The following is a 19,129-nucleotide window of genomic DNA, read 5'->3' on the forward strand; positions in this document are numbered from 1 at the left end:
AGTTGAATTGTAGCAGGGAGTTGCGTTCCCTCTTCTCAGAGGCGTGCGTAACACCCAAACAGCAAGCAATGCAGGTGTAGAAGCACGGTGGCTAGGAAAAACTCCCTAGAAAGGGAGTTCCTCTTTGCTTATTTTACCGTCAAGATATAAAGATAGAGCGGCATATGTTAGCCTAGAGACACCTTCAGCCTTGGTTATTAGGACTCCACCTTTTAAAGATACGTCCCTCTGTAGCCATTGATTTAGCTTCTTTTGTTTGTTTTTTTTAATAAGAGGGTTAAAATTATGTAGTAAGCTTCTAGAATTCTGATCCTTAGTAATGGTTTTGCCTAAATATGTAAGTTCTTTTACTGGAATACCATAATATGAAGGTGTCAAACAATCTTTGACAGCCATGAGTTCACATTTATTAATGTTAAAATATAGAATCCTTTTCCAAAGCATCTGGGCTATCACGATTGATCGATATGGGAATCTGACTAGCTTCTTTCAGAAAAAGTGTAGTATCGCCAGCCAGCTGGCTTATAATTATTTCTTTACCAACTATGGAAATACTTTGTACAGGACTATTATTTAAATAATTTGTAAGAAGTTGGGTGATAGACACGGTGAGATAGGACAACCTTGCCTAATTACTCTCTTTAACTCACTTCTAGGTGAGGTGCTATGTTTCAGTTTGATAGAGCTGTTACCATTCGTATAGAGAGTATTAATAGCCTTACAGAAAAACGTGTCTAACTGTTGTGCCTTCAGATTTCGAGAAAATTAACAACTAATGAATAATTTTTCACTTCTCAAACCCCAACCTCAGGCTAGTCAGAGATAGTTTTTGAGAAAGGAGGAGATAGGAATCCCTTTGACAAATGAATAGAGAAACGTTCAACGCCCCATCAACAGACTGTCGACCAATCGTGTTTACGGTGTCATGCTCCGTCACGCGGTTGCTAAGCTAATCGTCACGCAATCCCTTCTCAAAATCAGTGTGAGTCGAGAAACGTGCCTATTTTCCTCGAAAGTACGTAATGTCACTATTCCAAAGCTATACAATATTACAGATATAAAGTTGATTATCTTACATCTTGGAAAATATTTGTAATGTCGTACTTATTGTTGAAGAAGTCCATGCTAATGTTGGGTTTTTGAGCTAGCGTCCAATTAACTCACATTCACTCCTTGAAGGAGAGCTTTCCTTGTCCCAGAATCGCCCAGAACGAACAGCGTGTCTCTTCAACGTAACATGGGCGACGTACAAAATGGGCGTTCTTATTCTCATCTCTTCAAAATTATCTTTGGCCTGGTCTGCTTGGTGTTTCGCAAAGGTTCCCGGATGTCTCGTGATATTGCGTTTACAAACGATTGAACACTGCAACACCTCTGGTACTCTGCTATTTTGTGTCCTTCCCGACGCTACCTTTTCCACAACGGTAGGTTTTGTCTATTGTTATAAAGTTAACTCTTATCCATGTCACAATATTAATTTATCTGTAAATGTTAGTAATTTGTGTGTAGCTAAAAATAAAAGTTGACGCTCAAGTTGTTTTCCAGCTAACGCTAGTTAGTTATCAACAAAGGGAAGTTAGTGTTTAGTTGCTATGGTAACTTAATTTCTGATCGAACTTTCTAGCTAGGTAGTTACAACTTTTAGACTAGTCAGCCAGCTGACATAGCTAACGTTACCTACCGGCTCTATAAAATCTGTCTAGTTAGCTAGCAACTTGAAGGGGGAAATATAGCTAACCTAATATAATAGTTTAGGGTTCACAACTGGCTGGCTAGCTAGTTAGCTAGCTAATACTTTGACATCATTGCAGAGAATGGTGCAGCTGCACGTGAAACGTGGTGACGAGAGCCAGTTCCTGTTCAGCACGTCAGTCGACGTCCCGTTGGAAACCTTGACCCAGCAGGTCACAGCCATCTACAACACCAGGCTCAAAGTAGACAGGATATGCTCAGGTGAGTAACGTTAGTGGGTGTACGAAGATGTAGATAGAAACCCTGCCTCTGTCCTGTGCCAATTAGGGGTCTTCACGAATCCACCTGTACCCGTGACTCGATCCGGGCCCAGAATTGATTGTAACGGGTATGGGTTGTGTAATTTTAACTGGCTTGTCCGGAAGGGCCCCATACAGATCCAGGGAGAGAGACATTGTATCAATCAATCACATTTATTGATAAGGCCCTTCTAACATCAGCTGATGTCACAAAGTGCTGTACAGAAACCCAGCCTAAAACCCCAAACAGCAAGCAATGCAGGTTTAGAAGCAGGGTGGCTAGGAAAAACTCCCTAGAAAGGCCAGAACCTAGGAAGAAACCTAGAGAGGAACCAGGCTATGAGGGGTGGCCAGTCCTCTTCTGGCTGTGCCGGGTAGAGATTATAAGAGAACATGGCCAAGATGTTCAAATGTTCATAGATGACCAGCAGGGTCAAATAATAATAATCACAGTGGTTGTCGAGGGTGCAACAGGTCAGCACCTCAGGAGTAAATGTCAGTTGGCTTTTCATAGCCGATCATTCAGAGTATCTCTACCGCTCCTGCTGTCTCTAGAGAGTTGAAAACAGCAGGTCCAGGACAAGGTAGCACGTCCGGTGAACAGGTCAGGGTTCCATAGCCACAGGCAGAACAGTTGAAACTGGAGCAGCAGCACGACCAGGTGGACTGGGGACAGCAAGGAGTCATCATGCCAGGTAGTCCTGAGGCATGGTCCTAGGGCTCAGGTCCTCCGAGAGAGAATTAGAGAGAGAGCATACTTAAATTCACACAAGACACCAGATAAGACAGGATAATAGCTAATAGCTAACATTAGCTAGCTTAACTTATCTTCTCCCGGTTTGATGCAGTCAAGACAGGTACTATGTAATCATAGTTGATGATAAATGACCTAGGCAGCTATTAGCCTACTATAGCGCGAGTCAGTTTGGTTGGTGAGAAGGGTTCAATAGCGGCCTGCAATTCAGGGCGTTCCTGCATGTTGGTATTCCTGCATCTGCAGGAACCCCTCTATATTTCTATTGGTCCATTTTTAAGCTAGGACAGGCAGGTGATGGGGGCGCTCCAGTACAGTAGGTGGCGTTAATGCATAATAACATTAGATGCCAGAAGATATACCCCACAGAAGGGGCAACGGCTGCTAGCTAACCGTACACCGGTAGACAGTGTCCTTTGTCTCTGCCTGTCGGTCACTGTTTTCCTGCAGTTCTGTTAACGACGGTGAGGGCAGTTGTGTGGCAGGCGGGAGCGAAGGACACTGTGTGCTAGCTTGGTCAGCTAGTCCGATACACAGCAGGCGGGTGGCGGGGGCGACCGGTAGACAGTGTCCTTTACCGCCGCCTGTCAGGCACAGTTTTCTCCGGTACACAGCAGGAGGCTGGGCCGACATCAAGCTACACAGTGTTGCTAAATAGCAAGCTAGCTAGTTAGCTAGCACACGGTGCCCCCCCACCTGCTGTACTAGCGGTAGGCGGGGGCATCACCGGTAGACAGTGTCCTTCGCCCTCGCCTGTCAGGCACGGTTTTCTCCAGCACAGAGCAGGCGGTCGACACCGTGTGATAGATAACTAGCAAGCTAGCACACGGTGTCACTAACAAGCTAGCTAATTAGCTAGCACATGATGTCGCCCCAGTCTCGCAACTGTTGTGCTAACGGGGGCGACCGGTAGGCAGTGTCCTTTGCCCCGGCCTGTTGGACACTGTTTTCCCACAGTTCTGTTAATGACGGTGAGTGCAGGTGTTTGGCAGTTTGGAGCGAAGGACACTGTCTACCGGTGTCACTCCTGCTAGCTAGCAAGGAAGACTCTGGGAGGCGGGGGCAAAACAATTCTTGCCCCACATTCAGAAGTGTCACAAGCATAAAGGTGGAGGGGGGTGTCACTCTCACAGTATGGCACTTCCCCCGGCCTACTAGATCAGCACCTCTCTCTCCCTTCTCTCGTGCTTTATTAGCTCCGCTTAATAAAGTAGCTTTTTCTGCTGCTTCCCTCACTCGGATCGGGCCAGGTCTGGATCCGACCAGGTCTATACAGAACGGGTCTAGTTGTCCTCTGGTCCGTTTGGAACGAGTCTGTCTATATATATTTTTTTAGTTAACTTTAGCAGAAGCTTCCATACATAGCTGCATTTGTACACCATAGACCAGTATAGGCATTACATGGCTACATGTACAGTATCAGTATGGACACACCTACTCAGAGTGTTCAAAGCTGTCATCGAGGCAAAGGGTGGCTACTTGGAAAAATCTAAAATACATTTTGATTTGTTTAACACTTTTTTGGTTACTACATTATTCCATGTGTTAATTCATAGTTTGTCTACACTATTATTCTACAATGTAGAAAATAGTTTTTTTTTTTTTTAACAAACCCTGGAATGAGTAGGTGTGTCAAACTTCTGACTGGTACTGTATGTTATACACAATACAGCTAACTAGCTAGCTCTACACTGTATGTTAGCTGTATTGTATATAACTAGCTAGCTATACTCTATGTAATACACAATATAGCTGATTAGCTAGCTCTACACTGTTGTACACAATACAGCTAGCTCTACACTATGTTGTATACAATACAGCTAGCTCTACACTATGTTGTATACAATACAGCTAATTAGCTAGCTCTATACTATGTTGTATACAATACAGCTAATTAGCTAGCTCTACACTATGTTGTATACAATAGAGCTAACTAGCTAGCTCTACACTATGTTGTATACAATACAGCTAACTAGCTAGCTCTACACTATGTTGTATACAATACAGCTAATTAGCTAGCTCTATACTATGTTGTATACAATATACAATACAGCTAACTAGCTAGCTCTACACTATGTGTTATACACAATACAGCTAACCCTACACTATATAATACACAATACAGCTAACTAACTAGCTCTACACTTTTCATAAGACACACACAGCTTCCTTTGGCCAAAAAATGGTATGGGTGTTAACGTGTCTGTGTTCCTGTCTCCTCCCTCAGAGTTCCCAGAGCTGGTGGACCACGGTGTGACGCTGCCCCCCAACATGCAGGGTCTGACGGATGAACAGATTGTTGACCTGAAGCTAAAGGACGAGTGGGAGGAGAGGTGTGTCCCCTGCGGAGGACCTGAATTCAACAAGGATGAGATCGGAAGGAGGAACGGACATGGTGAGTCCAGAGGTGTATTCTTAGTCGGACTAGGTTACTCCAGAACGTAAAAATGTATAATTAAAAAATCCCACTAAATTGTCTATTGGACAATTTATGTACAGCCCGTCTGGTGTTCAACCTTCCCAAGTTCTCTCACGTCACCCCGCTCCTCCGCTCTCTCCACTGGCTTCCAGTTGAAGCTCGCATCCGCTACAAGACCATGGTGCTTGCCTACGGAGCTGTGAGGGGAACGGCACCTCAGTACCTTCAGGCTCTGATCAGGCCCTACACCCAAACAAGGGCACTGCGTTCATCCACCTCTGGCCTGCTCGCCTCCCTACCACTGAGGAAGTACAGTTCCCGCTCAGCCCAGTCAAAACTGTTCGCTGCTCTGGCACCCCAATGGTGGAACAAACTCCCTCACGACGCCAGGACAGCGGAGTCAATCACCACCTTCCGGAGACACCTGAAACCCCACCTCTTCAAGGAATACCTAGGATAGGATAAAGCAATCCTTCTGCCCCCCCCCCCCCCCTTAAAAGATGTAGATGCACTATTGTAAAGTGGCTGTTCCACTGGATGTCATTAGGTGAATGCACCAATTTGTAAGTCGCTCTGGATAAGAGCGTCTGCTAAATGACTTAAATGTAAATGTAATGTACGTTCCTCCCCGTTTTGTTCCATTTGCTTCTGTTTGGTTCCGTATGGTTCTATTTGGTCCTCTTTGGTTCCGTTTGGTTTAGGGATGCAAATTCTGGTCAAGTTTGCTTCCGACTAACTAACCCTCATTAATTGGTCAACAAACTGTAAAAATAAAATCCAAACAGGAAAATGATGTGAACAACAGAAAATACTATGTATGCATACAAGGAGCTAGCGTAAGAACAGTCAACTCTGTTGCAGAGTTGACTGATAACTGGTCCCGCGATTTGATAGCAACAAAATGGAGTCCCCATCAGCCGACACTTGTTAAATATGTCAATTCTAAAAATACGCTTACCTGTAGTGTAACGACCCTGGGTTTATAAACGTTGGAATCGACTCTGCCGCACGGGCATGCTTTTGCGGCACAGTCGATAGCGCGCCGGACCTCGGGGTCGAAGGTCGACGGTTCGAGACCTGCTCCCTGCCTGTTTCATTACACTATGTTTGTCTTGTAAGACTGTGGTCCTTCCACGGGATGCTGAAATGTATACTTTTTAATAAAAACGTATCGAATACAACCACCGACTTTTTAACTAATTTGTGTAGCTCAACTGGAGATAGGACGCCTTGACATACTACGTAAGCTGACATTTAAATTGACACAAGCGGTTTCGCGCTAAATTGAGCAACACAAATGAGGGGAAAAAAATCGATGTTTGTATTCAATAAAAGTTTTAATTAAAAGTAGGAATTTCAGGACCACGCGGAAGGACCGCAGTTGTACAGGACAAACATGGGTACAGGTAAGCATGTATTGATAGATGACTCCATGTTGTTTATCGTGAATAGCGTGACCAGTTATCGATATTGAACTCCGACCTCGTAATAAGAGAACGGACTCGAGCATTCCTCAGCTAACAAGCAAACAGATATTTTTCATTAAAGAGCTTAATGTAAACAATGCCACAATGGCAAACCTATCGTCCTTACAATCAAAAGGCTATAGTCTATTATTGAACATGCAACTCATGTAATGAAGAAGGAAATAAAACGTCATTTTCAAACATTTGCCAAAATCTAATTGGCTGGAAAACACCATTCTAAACAGCACACGTAATGTGAGCGGTTCTACTTGTGACAGAGAATAACATTTCCATTAGAAAGAGGGGGAATCTAATAGCAACAACTAGAATGTGTTGCTAATATCACTAGGATTGTGCCTTTTTTGTCTTCTGGACAAAGAAAGAAAGTTGATATAGAAACCAATAGATCAGGAGAGAGATGCTGGTTAATGGCATGAAGTCTTTATAAAAGAATTGCCTCCATGTCTCTGTTATGATTTTTTGGCGAGGCTGCTTTGAAGCAAGGTAAGACATTTTTAACCGTGCTTATCAAAACAGTTTTTAAATACGCGATGGCGTTTAGAATTGTTATTTGTTGCGCAATGACTGAGCTTACAAACAGCATGTTTCAATCTCGTACCAGATTTTTGAGGAGTTGCTATCATGCTGTCTGGCAGGAAGTAGACTTCCTCTCCTCACACTAGGCTGTGGAGCGACTCTGGTCCTGTCTGACAGGTGGTAGACTTCCTCTCCTCAAACTAGTCTGTGGAGCGACTCTGGTCCTTTCTGACAGGTGGTAGACTTCCTCTCCTCAAACTAGGCTGTAGAGCGACTCTGATCCTGTCTGACAGGTGGTGGACTTCCTCTCCTCAAACTAGTCTGTGAAGCGACTCTGGTCCTGTCTGACAGGTGGTGGACTTCCTCTCCTCAAACTAGTCTGTGGAGCGACTCTGGTCCTGTCTGACAAGTGGTGGACTTCCTCTCCTCAAACTAGGCTGTAGAGTGACTCTGATCCTGTCTGACAGGTGGTAGACTTCCTCTCCTCAAACTAGTCTGTAGAGCGACTCTGATCCTGTCTGACAGGTGGTAGACTTCCTCTCCTCACACTAGGCTGTAGAGAGACACTGGTCCTGTCTGACAGGTGGTAGACTTCCTCTCCTCACACTAGGCTGTAGAGAGACTCTGGTCCTGTCTGACAGGTGGTAGACTTCTTCTCCTCAAACTAGGCTGTAGAGCGACTCTGGTCCTGTCTGACAGGTGGTAGACTTCCTCTCCTCACACTAGGCTGTAGAGCGACTCTGGTCCTGTCTGACAGGTGGTAGACTTCCTCTCCTCAAACTAGGCTGTGTATGCTGTGGCATGTGATAAATTGGATACATGATGACTAATGCAAATACACACATTCGCCAATTGAATTCCACTAAATTATGCAAATTAACCTATAGACTGATAAGCATGACCATTAGTCAAATGTATTTTCATCAGCTAACCAATTAAAGCAGCTAACCAATTAAAGCAGCTAACCAATTAAAGCAGCTAACCAATTAAAGCAGCTAACCAATTAAAGCAGCTAACCAATTAAAGCAGCTAACCAATTAAAGCAGCTAACCAATTAAAGCAGCTAACCAATTAAAGCAGCTAACCAATTAAAGCAGCTAACCAATTAAAGCAGCTAACCAATTAAAGCAGCTAACCAATTAAAGCAGCTAACCAATTAAAGCAGCTAACCAATTAAAGCAGCTAACCAATTAAAGCAGCTAACCAATTAAAGCAGCTAACCAATTAAAGCAGCTAACCAATTAAAGCAGCTAACCAATTAAAGCAGCTAACCAATTAAAGCAGCTAACCGTTAACATCCCTAGTTTGGCGCTGTTTGCTTCCATACACACTCTGTATGTGACAAATCAAATTTGATTTGAAGGCCACCATAATTTGGTCTGGGCCTGCATCTTCCTCTTTGTGGCCAGCGTCTTGGTCAATGTGGGCTCCCAAGTGGCGCAGCGGTCTAAGGCACTGCATCTCAGTGCTAGAGGCGTCGCTACAGACACCCTGGTTCGATTCCAGACTGTATCACATCCGGCCGTGATTGGGAGTCCCGTAGGGCAGTGCACAATTGGCCCAGCGTCGTCCGGGTTTGGCCGGTGTAGGCCATCGTTGTAAATAAGAATTTCTTCTTAACTGACTTGCCTAGTTAAATTAAAGGTTAAAAAAAACAAAAATCTTGGCTTTAGTAAAGAGGACAATTGACACTCGTTCTAACTGACATACAGTAGTGCTGTGTGCTCCTACCTCCACCGGTCTGGAGCCTGCTCTCTGTGTCCAGGGTCTCGGCTCTTGTATAGAGACTGGCTAGAGTCCTTCTGGCTATATTGTTGTGAACCTGAGAGAGTTGGGGTCAATTCAGAAAGTAGCACTAAAATTCCAATTATCTCTTCACTGCTTTTCAATGAGGAAAATTTGTAATTTGGTTTACTTTCTGTAAATGGAATTAACCCTGAACCTGAGTGTGCTTCCTCTTCCTCCTCCTCCAGCTCCTAACCAGAAGATGAAGGAGGTGCTGAGGAACACCATGGAGGAGGCCAAGGCAGTCATCTCTAAGGTAACTACAGTATTTAAATATACAACACATCTCTAATGTATACGACTCATCTCTAATGGATCACACCACACACATCATATATTCCGTCCCAAACGGCACCCTATTCCCTATATGGTGCACTACTTTTGACCTGGCTCCATAGGGGAAGTAGTGCACTATGTAGGGTTTAGGGTGTCGTTTGGTGACGCAGGCCCCTTTTCTTATTTCTCCTCCTCTTGTGCTCTTCAGAAACAGGCGGTGGCTGGTGTGTGTGTTACCATGGAGACGGTGAAGGAGGCGCTGGACCAGCTGAGGGGTGCGGTGATGATCGTTTACCCCATGGGCTTGCCGCCACACGACCCAATCAGGATGGAGCTGGAGGACCAGGAGGACCTATCAGGAACACAGGTAGGTAAACAGCAGGCCTCTTCCTGGGTAGTCACATCACCACCGGATGGCTTCCCCATAGAGACCATCTAAGTCCTTCTATTTATTAATGGATTTGTTTATTTATTAATTAATTTATTAAATATTTATCTCAGTTGTTGTTAATTCTGTGGACTGGGTCTGTACATGGGATCACCTCCCTGACGTTACAGTGTATGGCAGGCATCACCTCCCTGACGTTAGTGTACGGTAGGCATCGCCTCCCTGACGTTACAGTGTACGGCAGGCATCGCCTCCCTGACGTTACAGTGTACGGCAGGCATCGCCTCCCTGACGTTACAGTGTACGGCAGGCATCGCCTCCCTGACGTTACAGTGTACGGCAGGCATCGCCTCCCTGACGTTACAGTGTACGGCAGGCATCGCCTCCCTGACGTTACAGTGTACGGCAGGCATCGCCTCCCTGACGTTACAGTGTACGGCAGGCATCGCCTCCCTGACGTTACAGTGTACGGCAGGCATCGCCTCCCTGACGTTACAGTGTACGGCAGGCATCGCCTCCCTGACGTTTAGCGATTACTGCCAGCGATTACAGCCTTGAGTCTTCTTGGGTGTGACGCTACAAGCTTGGCACACCTGTATTTGGGGAGTTTCTCCCATTCTTTTCTGCAGATCCTCTCAAGCTCTGTCAGGTTGGATGGGGAGCGTTGCTGCACAGCTATTTTCAGGTCTCCAGAGATGTTCGGGTTCAAGTCTGGGCTCTGGCTGGGCTACTCAAGGACATTCAGAGACTTGTCCCGAAGCCACTCCTGCGTTGTCTTGGCTGTGTGCTTATTGTTGTTGTCTAGTTGGAAGGTGAACCTTCGTCCCAGTCTGTGGTCCTGAGCGCTCTGGAGCAGGTTTTCATCAAGGATCTCTCAGTACTTTGCTCCGTTCAACTCTCCCTCGATCCTGACTAGTCTCCCAGTCCCTGCCGCTGAAAAACATCCCCACAGCATGATGCTGCCACCACCATGATTCACCGTAGGGATGGTGCCAGGTTTCCTCCAGATGTGACGCTTGGCATTCAGGCCAAAGAGTTCAATCTTGGTTTCATTAGAACAGGGAATCGTGTTTCTCATGGTCTGAGTCCTTTAGGTGCCTTTTGGTAAACTCCAAGCGGGCTGTCATGTGCCTTTTACCTTGGAGTGGCTTCCGTCTGACCACTCTACCATAAAGGCCTGATTGGTGGAGTGCTGCAGAGATGGTTGTTGTCCTTCTGGAAGGTTCTCCTATCTACACAGAGAACTCTGGAGCTCTGTCAGAGTGACCATCAGGTTCTTGGTCACCTCCCTGACCAAGGCCCTTCTCCTCCGATTGCTCAGTTTGTCCGGGCAGACAGCTCTAGGAAGAGTCCTGGTGGTTCCAAACGTATTACATTTTAAGAATGATGAAGGTCACTGTGTTCTTGGGGACCTTCAATGCTGCAGAATATTTTTGGTACCCTTCCCCAGATCTGTGCCTCGACACAATCCTGTCTCAGAGCTTTACAGAAAATTCCTTAGACCTCATGGCTTGGTTTTTGCTCTGACATGCACTGTCAACTGTGGGACCTTATATAGACAGGTGTGTGCCTTTCCAAATCATGTCCAATCAATTGAATTTACCACAGATGGAAATTATTTAATCAATTTTAGAATAAGGCTGTAACAGGCATCCCTCCCTCCCTCCTCTCTCCACCCTCCCTCCCTCCTCTCTCCACCCTCCCTCCCTCCTCTCTCCACCCTCTCTCCACCCTCCCTCCCTCCTCTCTCCACCCTCCCTCCCTCCTCTCTCCACCCTCCCTCCCTCCTCTCTCCACCCTCCCTCCCTCCTCTCTCCACCCTCCCTCCCTCCTCTCTCCACCCTCTCTCCACCCTCCCTCTCTCCACCCTCCCTCCCTCCTCTCTCCACCCTCCCTCCCTCCTCTCTCCACCCTCCCTCCCTCCTCTCTCCCTCCCTCCTCTCTCCACCCTCCCTCCCTCCTCTCTCCACCCTCCCTCCCTCCTCTCTCCACCCTCTCTCCACCCTCCCTCCCTCCTCTCTCCACCCTCCCTCCCTCCTCTCTCCACCCTCCCTCCCTCCTCTCTCACACCCTCCCTTCCTCCTCTCTCCACCCTCCCTCCCTCCTCTCTCCACCCTCCCTCCCTCCTCTCTCCACCCTCCCTCCCTCCTCTCTCCACCCTCCCTCCCTCCTCTCTCCACCCTCCCTCCCTCCTCTCTCCACCCTCCCTCCCTCCTCTCTCCACCCTCCCTCCCTCCTCTCTCCACCCTCCCTCCCTCCTCTCTCCACCCTCCCTCCCGCCTCTCTCCACCCTCCCTCCCTCCTCTCTCACACCCTCCCTTCCTCCTCTTTCCACCCTCCCTCCCTCCTCTCTCCACCCTCCCTCCCTCCTCTCTCCACCCTCCCTCCCTCCTCTCTCCACCCTCCCTCCCTCCTCTCTCCACCCTCCCTCCCTCCTCTCTCCACCCTCCCTCCCTCCTCTCTCACACCCTCCCTTCCTCCTCTCTCCACCCTCCCTCCCTCCTCTCTCCACCCTCTCTCCACCCTCCCTCCCTCCTCTCTCCACCCTCCCTCCCTCCTCTCTCCACCCTCCCTCCCTCCTCTCTCCACCCTCCCTCCCTCCTCTCTCACACCCTCCCTTCCTCTCTCTCCACCCTCCCTCCCTCCTCTCTCCACCCTCCCTCCCTCCTCTCTCCACCCTCCCTCCCTCCTCTCTCCACCCTCCCTCCCTCCTCTCTCCACCCTCCCTCCCTCCTCTCTCCACCCTCCCTCCCTCCTCTCTCCACCCTCCCTCCCTCCTCTCTCCACCCTCCCTCCCTCCTCTCTCCACCCTCCCTCCCTCCTCTCTCCACCCTCCCTCCCTCCTCTCTCCACCCTCCCTCCCTCCTCTCTCCACCCTCCCTCCCTCCTCTCTCCACCCTCCCTCCCTCCTCTCTCCACCCTCCCTCCCTCCTCTCTCCACCCTCCCTCCCTCCTCTCTCCACCCTCCCTCCCTCCTCTCTCCACCCTCCCTCCCTCCTCTCTCCACCCTCCCTCCCTCCTCTCTCCACCCTCCCTCCCTCCTCTCTCCACCCTCCCTCCCTCCTCTCTCACACCCTCCCTCCCTCCTCTCTCCACCCTCCCTCCCTCCTCTCTCCACCCTCCCTCCCTCCTCTCTCCACCCTCCCTCCCTCCTCTCTCCACCCTCCCTCCCTCCTCTCTCCACCCTCCCTCCCTCCTCTCTCACACCCTCCCTTCCTCCTCTCTCCACCCTCCCTCCCTCCTCTCTCCACCCTCCCTCCCTCCTCTCTCCACCCTCCCTCCCTCCTCTCTCCACCCTCCCTCCCTCCTCTCTCACACCCTCCCTTCCTCCTCTCTCCACCCTCCCTCCCTCCTCTCTCCACCCTCCCTCCCTCCTCTCTCCACCCTCCCTCCCTCCTCTCTCCACCCTCCCTTCCTCCTCTCTCCACCCTCCCTTCCTCCTCTCTCCACCCTCCCTCCCTCCTCTCTCCACCCTCCCTCCCTCCTCTCTCCACCCTCTCTCCACCCTCCCTCCCTCCTCTCTCCACCCTCCCTCCCTCCTCTCTCCACCCTCCCTCCCTCCTCTCTCCACCCTCCCTCCCTCCTCTCTCCACCCTCCCTCCCTCCTCTCTCCACCCTCCCTCCCTCCTCTCTCCACCCTCCCTTCCTCCTCTCTCCACCCTCCCTCCCTCCTCTCTCCACCCTCCCTCCCTCCTCTCTCACACCCTCCCTCCCTCCTCTCTCACACCCTCCCTCCCTCCTCTCTCCACCCTCCCTCCCTCCTCTCTCCACCCTCCCTCCCTCCTCTCTCCACCCTCCCTCCCTCCTCTCTCCACCCTCCCTCCCTCCTCTCTCCACCCTCCCTCCCTCCTCTCTCCACCCTCCCTCCCTCCTCTCTCCACCCTCCCTCCCTCCTCTCTCCACCCTCCCTCCCTCCTCTCTCCACCCTCCCTCCCTCCTCTCTCCACCCTCCCTCCCTCCTCTCTCCACCCTCCCTCCCTCCTCTCTCCACCCTCCCTCCCTCCTCTCTCCACCCTCCCTCCCTCCTCTCTCCACCCTCCCTTCCTCCTCTCTCCACCCTCCCTCCCTCCTCTCTCCACCCTCCCTCCCTCCTCTCTCCACCCTCCCTTCCTCCTCTCTCCACCCTCCCTCCCTCCTCTCTCACACCCTCCCTTCCTCCTCTCTCCACCCTCCTTCCCTTCTCTCTCTCTCTCCCTCCTCCCCTCCCTCGTCGTCTCTCCCAGGCATCTCTCCAGGTGATTCCAGTGGAGGAGGCTCAGCTGTGGTGGGCTGCTAAGGAGTTGCATAGAGGCAAGAAACTACAGGATTACATCGGCAAGAATGACAAAACCAAGATCGTAGTCAAAATACAGAAGGTGGGTGGAGCTACACTACAACTAACCAGTAGGGACAGGTGGGTGGAGCTACACTACAACTAACCAGTAGGGACAGGTGGGTGGAGCTACACTACAACTAACCAGTAGGGACAGGTGGGTGGAGCTACACTACAACTAACCAGTAGGGACAGGTGGGTGGAGCTACACTACAACCAGCCAGTAGGGACAGGTGGGTGGAGCTACACTACAACTAGCCAGTAGGGACAGGTGGGTGGAGCTACGGGTATCTTTTTACCTGCGTGAGAAAAGCGCGAGCCACTTTATCAGCTGTTCTCGGGTGTGACTGAGGTCGACATCTTGAAAATAGAGACAGAGTAAATTTTTACAGAGGGTACATGTCAATAATCCAAAGTGGTTTCTTCTCTCATCTCCGTATAAAAACACAGGATAGTTCAGATCACATCAGAGCAAGCCAATAAGATGAGGTAAGGAGAGGAAACCCCTTTAGGATGCAATAGTCCATGCTTTTCAGTTCGTAGTAGGCCTAGCCCTTGGTCGTAGCCTGGATAGATAGATCTAGATGTTCTAGAGGGAGATAGATCTAGATGTTCTAGAGGGAGATAGATCTAGATGTTCTAGAGGGAGATAGATCTAGACGTTCTAGAGGGAGATAGATCTAGACGTTCTAGAGGGAGATAGATCTGGACGTTGTAGAGGGGGATATAATAGATTGATCGCCCGTGACCCGCTGGTGTAGCTCGTCCTGATGTTTGACCATGTGTTCCTATCAGAGGGGCCAGGGGGCACCAGCCAGAGAACCTGTGGTGACAGAGGAGCAACAGAAACAGATGATGATGCATCACTACAAGAGACAACAGGAAGTCAAGGTGGGACACACACACACATACATACAGTTAAAGTTGGAAGTTTACATACACTTAGGTTGGATTCATTAAAACTCATTTTTTAACCACTCCACAAATGTCTTGTTAACAAACTAGAGTTTTGGCAAGTCGGTTAGAACATCTACTTTGTGCATGACACAAGTAATTTTTCCAACGATTGTTTACAGAGAGGTTATTTCACTTATAATTCACTGTATCACAATTCCAGTGGGTCAGAAGTTTACATACACTAAGTTGACTGTGCCTTTTAAACAGTTTGGAAAATTTCAGAAAATGATGTCATGGCTTTAGAAGCTTCTGATAGGCTAATTGACATCATGTGAGTCAATTGGAGGTGGATGTGGATGTATTTCAAGGCCTACCTTCAAACTCAGTGCCTCTTTGCTTGACATCATGGGAAAATCAAAAGAAATCAGCCAAGACCTCAGAAAAAAATTGTAGACCTCCACAAGTCTGTTTCATCCTTGGGAGCAATTTCCAAACGCCTGAAGGTACCACGTTCATCTTTACAAACAATAGTACGCAAGTATAAACACCATGGGACCACGCAGCCGTCATACCGCTGTCATGACCTCTTTGGACACAGCGAGCACCACACCCCTACCTCTGCACCATCCCCCTCTCTCTCTCCTACACTCAGGCTGCTGTGGTCAGAGAGAGTTCGTCAATTCCTGGAGGAGATCCTCTCCTCCTGGCCAGACAGTATAGAGAGAGAGAGAATGAGTTTCCATAGAGAGAACAAAGGAATTTCTTCCACCTCACAGAACTTGACAACCGAACAATATTCATGTTCTGGAGAAGGTATAAAAGATCGGTGAAGAATCCAGCTACGAACTGGCCCATTTGGTACAATTTTGTGAAACTCATGAGAGACAATACACATTACCATAATCCTGTTGATACAAAAGTCTCAGTTATGAGGCTTACATCTAAATGTTGTATAGAATGAATGAGTAAAGATGGAAATAATAGTGAAATTATGTAATGTGATTTTTAGACTGTTTAATGAGGGAAACTCCAATTCCCTTTGGTGTTTAACTGAGTCATGAGCACAGTTATGACCTGGCGTCATGGGACAGCCCTTTTCTATGTTCCGAATAAAACCCCCACCTGGGTTTTCCCACTCCAGACCAGCTTACCTCGATAACGAGAGGGCTAAGGTTTGAGACCAGACCAGTACCTCTATCACAGAGGGAAATAAGGGTTTGAGTAGATTGCTGAATCTTTTAACCATCCCACGTGGTTAAACTCTTAGACTATCGATACCGACAGAATAAGAACGAGTCTTTTGATATTGATTACTAGTCTGCAGCTAGGAATTCGGTATCATTGAACGCGAAGACCGACAACCGCCGAAACATCTATTCTAAAACGACATGAATGAATGGTACTCTGAACTATCCATTCTAACCACGGCAGAGAGAGAGAGGGCGGACAAACTCTCCAACAGAAACAAACTTTCCAACAGATATCAGGACAACACACTGAGCGTAAATATATATATTGGTTGTAATTATTCCCGAATGACTGAGCGTTCATGTGCAAAGGATTAGCATTTCAATTGTTATAATTATTAACTGTGTGTTGTCTTATCTCAGTCGACCCCCACTTCCCTTTTTTTAGAATGCCCACCCAGCTCACGTCCTGACCAACTAAACAAAGACAAAACAAAGTAAAATAAGGTCAGGAACGTGACAATATCCACAGTAAAACGAGTCATATATCGACATAACCTGAAAGGCCGCTCAGCAAGGAAGAAGCCACTGCTCCAAAACCGCCATAAAAAAGCCAGACTACGGTTTGCAACTGCACATGGGGACAAAATTGTACTTTTTGGAGAAATGTCTTCTGGTCTGATGAAACAAATATAGAACTGTTTGGCCATAATGACCATCGTTACGTTTGGAGGAAAAATGCGGAGGCTCGCAAGCCGAAGAACACCATCCCAACCGTGAAGCACGGGGGTGGCAGCATCATGTTGTGAGAGTGCTTTGCTGCAGGAGGGACTGGTGCACTTCACAAAATAGATGGCATCATGAGGTGGGAAATTATATGGATATATTGAAGCAACATCTCAAGACATCAATCAGGAAGTTTAAAGCTTGGTCTCAAATGGGTCTTCCAAATGGACAATGACCCAAAGCATACCTCAAGTTGTGGAAAAATGGCTTAAGGACAAAGTCAAGGTATTGGAGTGGCCATCACAAAGCCCTGACCTCAATCCTATAGAAAATTTGTGGGCAGAAGGCTGAAAGGCGAGCAAGGAGGCCTACAAGCCTGACTCAGTTACACCAGCTCTGTCAGGAGGAATGGGCCAAAATTCACCCAACTTATTGTGGGAAGCTTGTGGAAGGCTACCCGAAACGTTTGACCCAAGTTAAACCATTTAAAGGCAATGCTACCAAATACTAATTGAGTGTATGTAAACTTCTGACCCACTGGGAATGTGATGAAAGAAATAAGAGCTGAAATAAATAATTCTCTCTACTATTATTCTGACATTTCACATTCTTAAAATAAAGTGGTGATCCTAACTGACCGAAGACAAGGATTAAATGTCAGAAATTGTTAAAACCAGAGTTTAAATGTATTTGGCTAAGGTGTATGTAAACTTCCGACTTCAACTGTATGTGAGTACACTACCGTAAACCTTAGTGTATTATGTCTGTGGTTTAATGTGAGTACATTACCGTAAACCTTAGTGTATTATGTCTGTGGGTTAATGTGAGTACACTACCTTAAACCTTCGTGTATTATGTCTGTGGGTTAATGTGAGTACACTACCGTAAACCTTAGTGTATTATGTCTGTTGGTTAATGTGAGTACACTACCGTAAACCTTAGTGTATTATGTCTGTGGGTTAATGTGAGTACACTACCTTAAACCTTAGTGTATTATGTCTGTTGGTTAATGTGAGTACATTACCGTAAACCTTAGTGTATTATGTCTGTTGGTTAATGTGAGTACATTACCGTAAACCTTAGTGTATTATGTCTGTTGGTTAATGTGAGTACATTACCGTAAACCTTAGTGTATTATGTCTGTTGGTTAATGTGAGTACATTACCGTAAACCTTAGTGTATTATGTCTGTTGGTTAATGTGAGTACATTACCGTAAACCTTAGTGTATTATAATCTGTGGCTTTGACAGATGCTGGACGAGGTGGAAGATGACAGTCACCTCCACTCAGACTGGTCAGACAGACAGGCCTTAAAGAGACAGTTCCAGGGCCTCAGCAACATCAAGTGGGGTCCCAGATAGGCACACCTCTTTTTTTTTTCTTTTTTTTTTTTTAAATACAAATTGTAAGCTTAAGTTTACAAAAAATAAAATTGGTTCTGCAATGTTGAAAATAACAAAGTGTGTTGACCAAAATTTGTTTTAAATACACTGCTCAAAAAAATAAAGGGAACACTTAAACAACACAATGTAACTCCAAGTCAATCACACTTCTGTGAAATCAAACTGTCCACTTAGGAAGCAACACTGATTGGCAATAAATGTCCCATGCTGTTGTGCAAATGGAATAGACAAAAGGTGGAAATTATAGGCAATTAGCAAGACACCCCCCAAAACAAGAGTGATTCTGCAGGTGGTGACCACAGACCACTTCTCAGTTCCTATGCTTCCTGGCTGATGTTTTGGTCACTTTTGAATGCTGGCGGTGCTCTCACTCTAGTGGTAGCATGAGACGGAGTCTACAACCCACACAAGTGGCTCAGGTAGTGCACTTCATCCAGGATGGCACATCAATGCGAACTGTGGCAAAAAGGTTTGCTGTGTCTGTCAGCGTAGTGTCCAGAGCATGCAGGCGCTACCAGGAGACAGGCCAGTACATCAGGAGACGTGGAGGAGGCCGTAGGAGGGCAACAACCCAGCAGCAGGACCGCTACCTCCGCCTTTGTGCAAGGAGGTGCACTGCCAGCGCCCTGCAAAATGAACTCCAGCAGGCCACAAATGTGCATGTGTCTGCTCAAACGGTCAGAAACAGACTCCATGAGGGTGGTATGAGGGCCCGACGTCCACAGGTGGGGGTTGTGCTTACAGCCCAACACCGTGCAGGACGTTTGGCATTTGCCAGAGAACACCAAGATTGGCAAATTCGCCACTGGCGCCCTGTGCTCTTCACAGATGAAAGCAGGTTCACACTGAGCACATGAGCACATGTGACAGACGTGACAGAGTCTGGAGACGCCGTGGAGAATGTTCTGCTGCCGGCAACATCTTCCAGCATGACCGGTTTGGTGATGGGTCAGTCATGGTGTGGGGTGGCATTTCTTTGGGGGGCCGC

At 47.8% G+C, this 19,129-nt stretch overlaps 1 protein-coding gene across 1 annotated transcript; it reads left to right on the forward strand.

Moving 5' to 3' along the window:
* Nucleotides 1-1,159: 1,159 nt before the first annotated feature.
* Nucleotides 1,160-18,233, forward strand: cfap298 (cilia and flagella associated protein 298). Its single transcript, XM_055936801.1, has 8 exons — nucleotides 1,160-1,424; nucleotides 1,812-1,953; nucleotides 4,973-5,140; nucleotides 9,141-9,208; nucleotides 9,437-9,595; nucleotides 13,840-13,971; nucleotides 14,724-14,819; nucleotides 17,989-18,233. Exons 1-8 carry the CDS (start codon nucleotides 1,254-1,256, stop codon nucleotides 18,097-18,099), a joined length of 1,047 nt encoding a protein of 348 aa, XP_055792776.1. The 5' UTR covers nucleotides 1,160-1,253; the 3' UTR covers nucleotides 18,100-18,233.
* Nucleotides 18,234-19,129: the final 896 nt, after the last annotated feature.

Source organism: Salvelinus fontinalis, chromosome 10 (genome assembly GCF_029448725.1).
Source record: "Salvelinus fontinalis isolate EN_2023a chromosome 10, ASM2944872v1, whole genome shotgun sequence".
Taxonomy (NCBI): Eukaryota; Metazoa; Chordata; class Actinopteri; order Salmoniformes; family Salmonidae; genus Salvelinus; species Salvelinus fontinalis.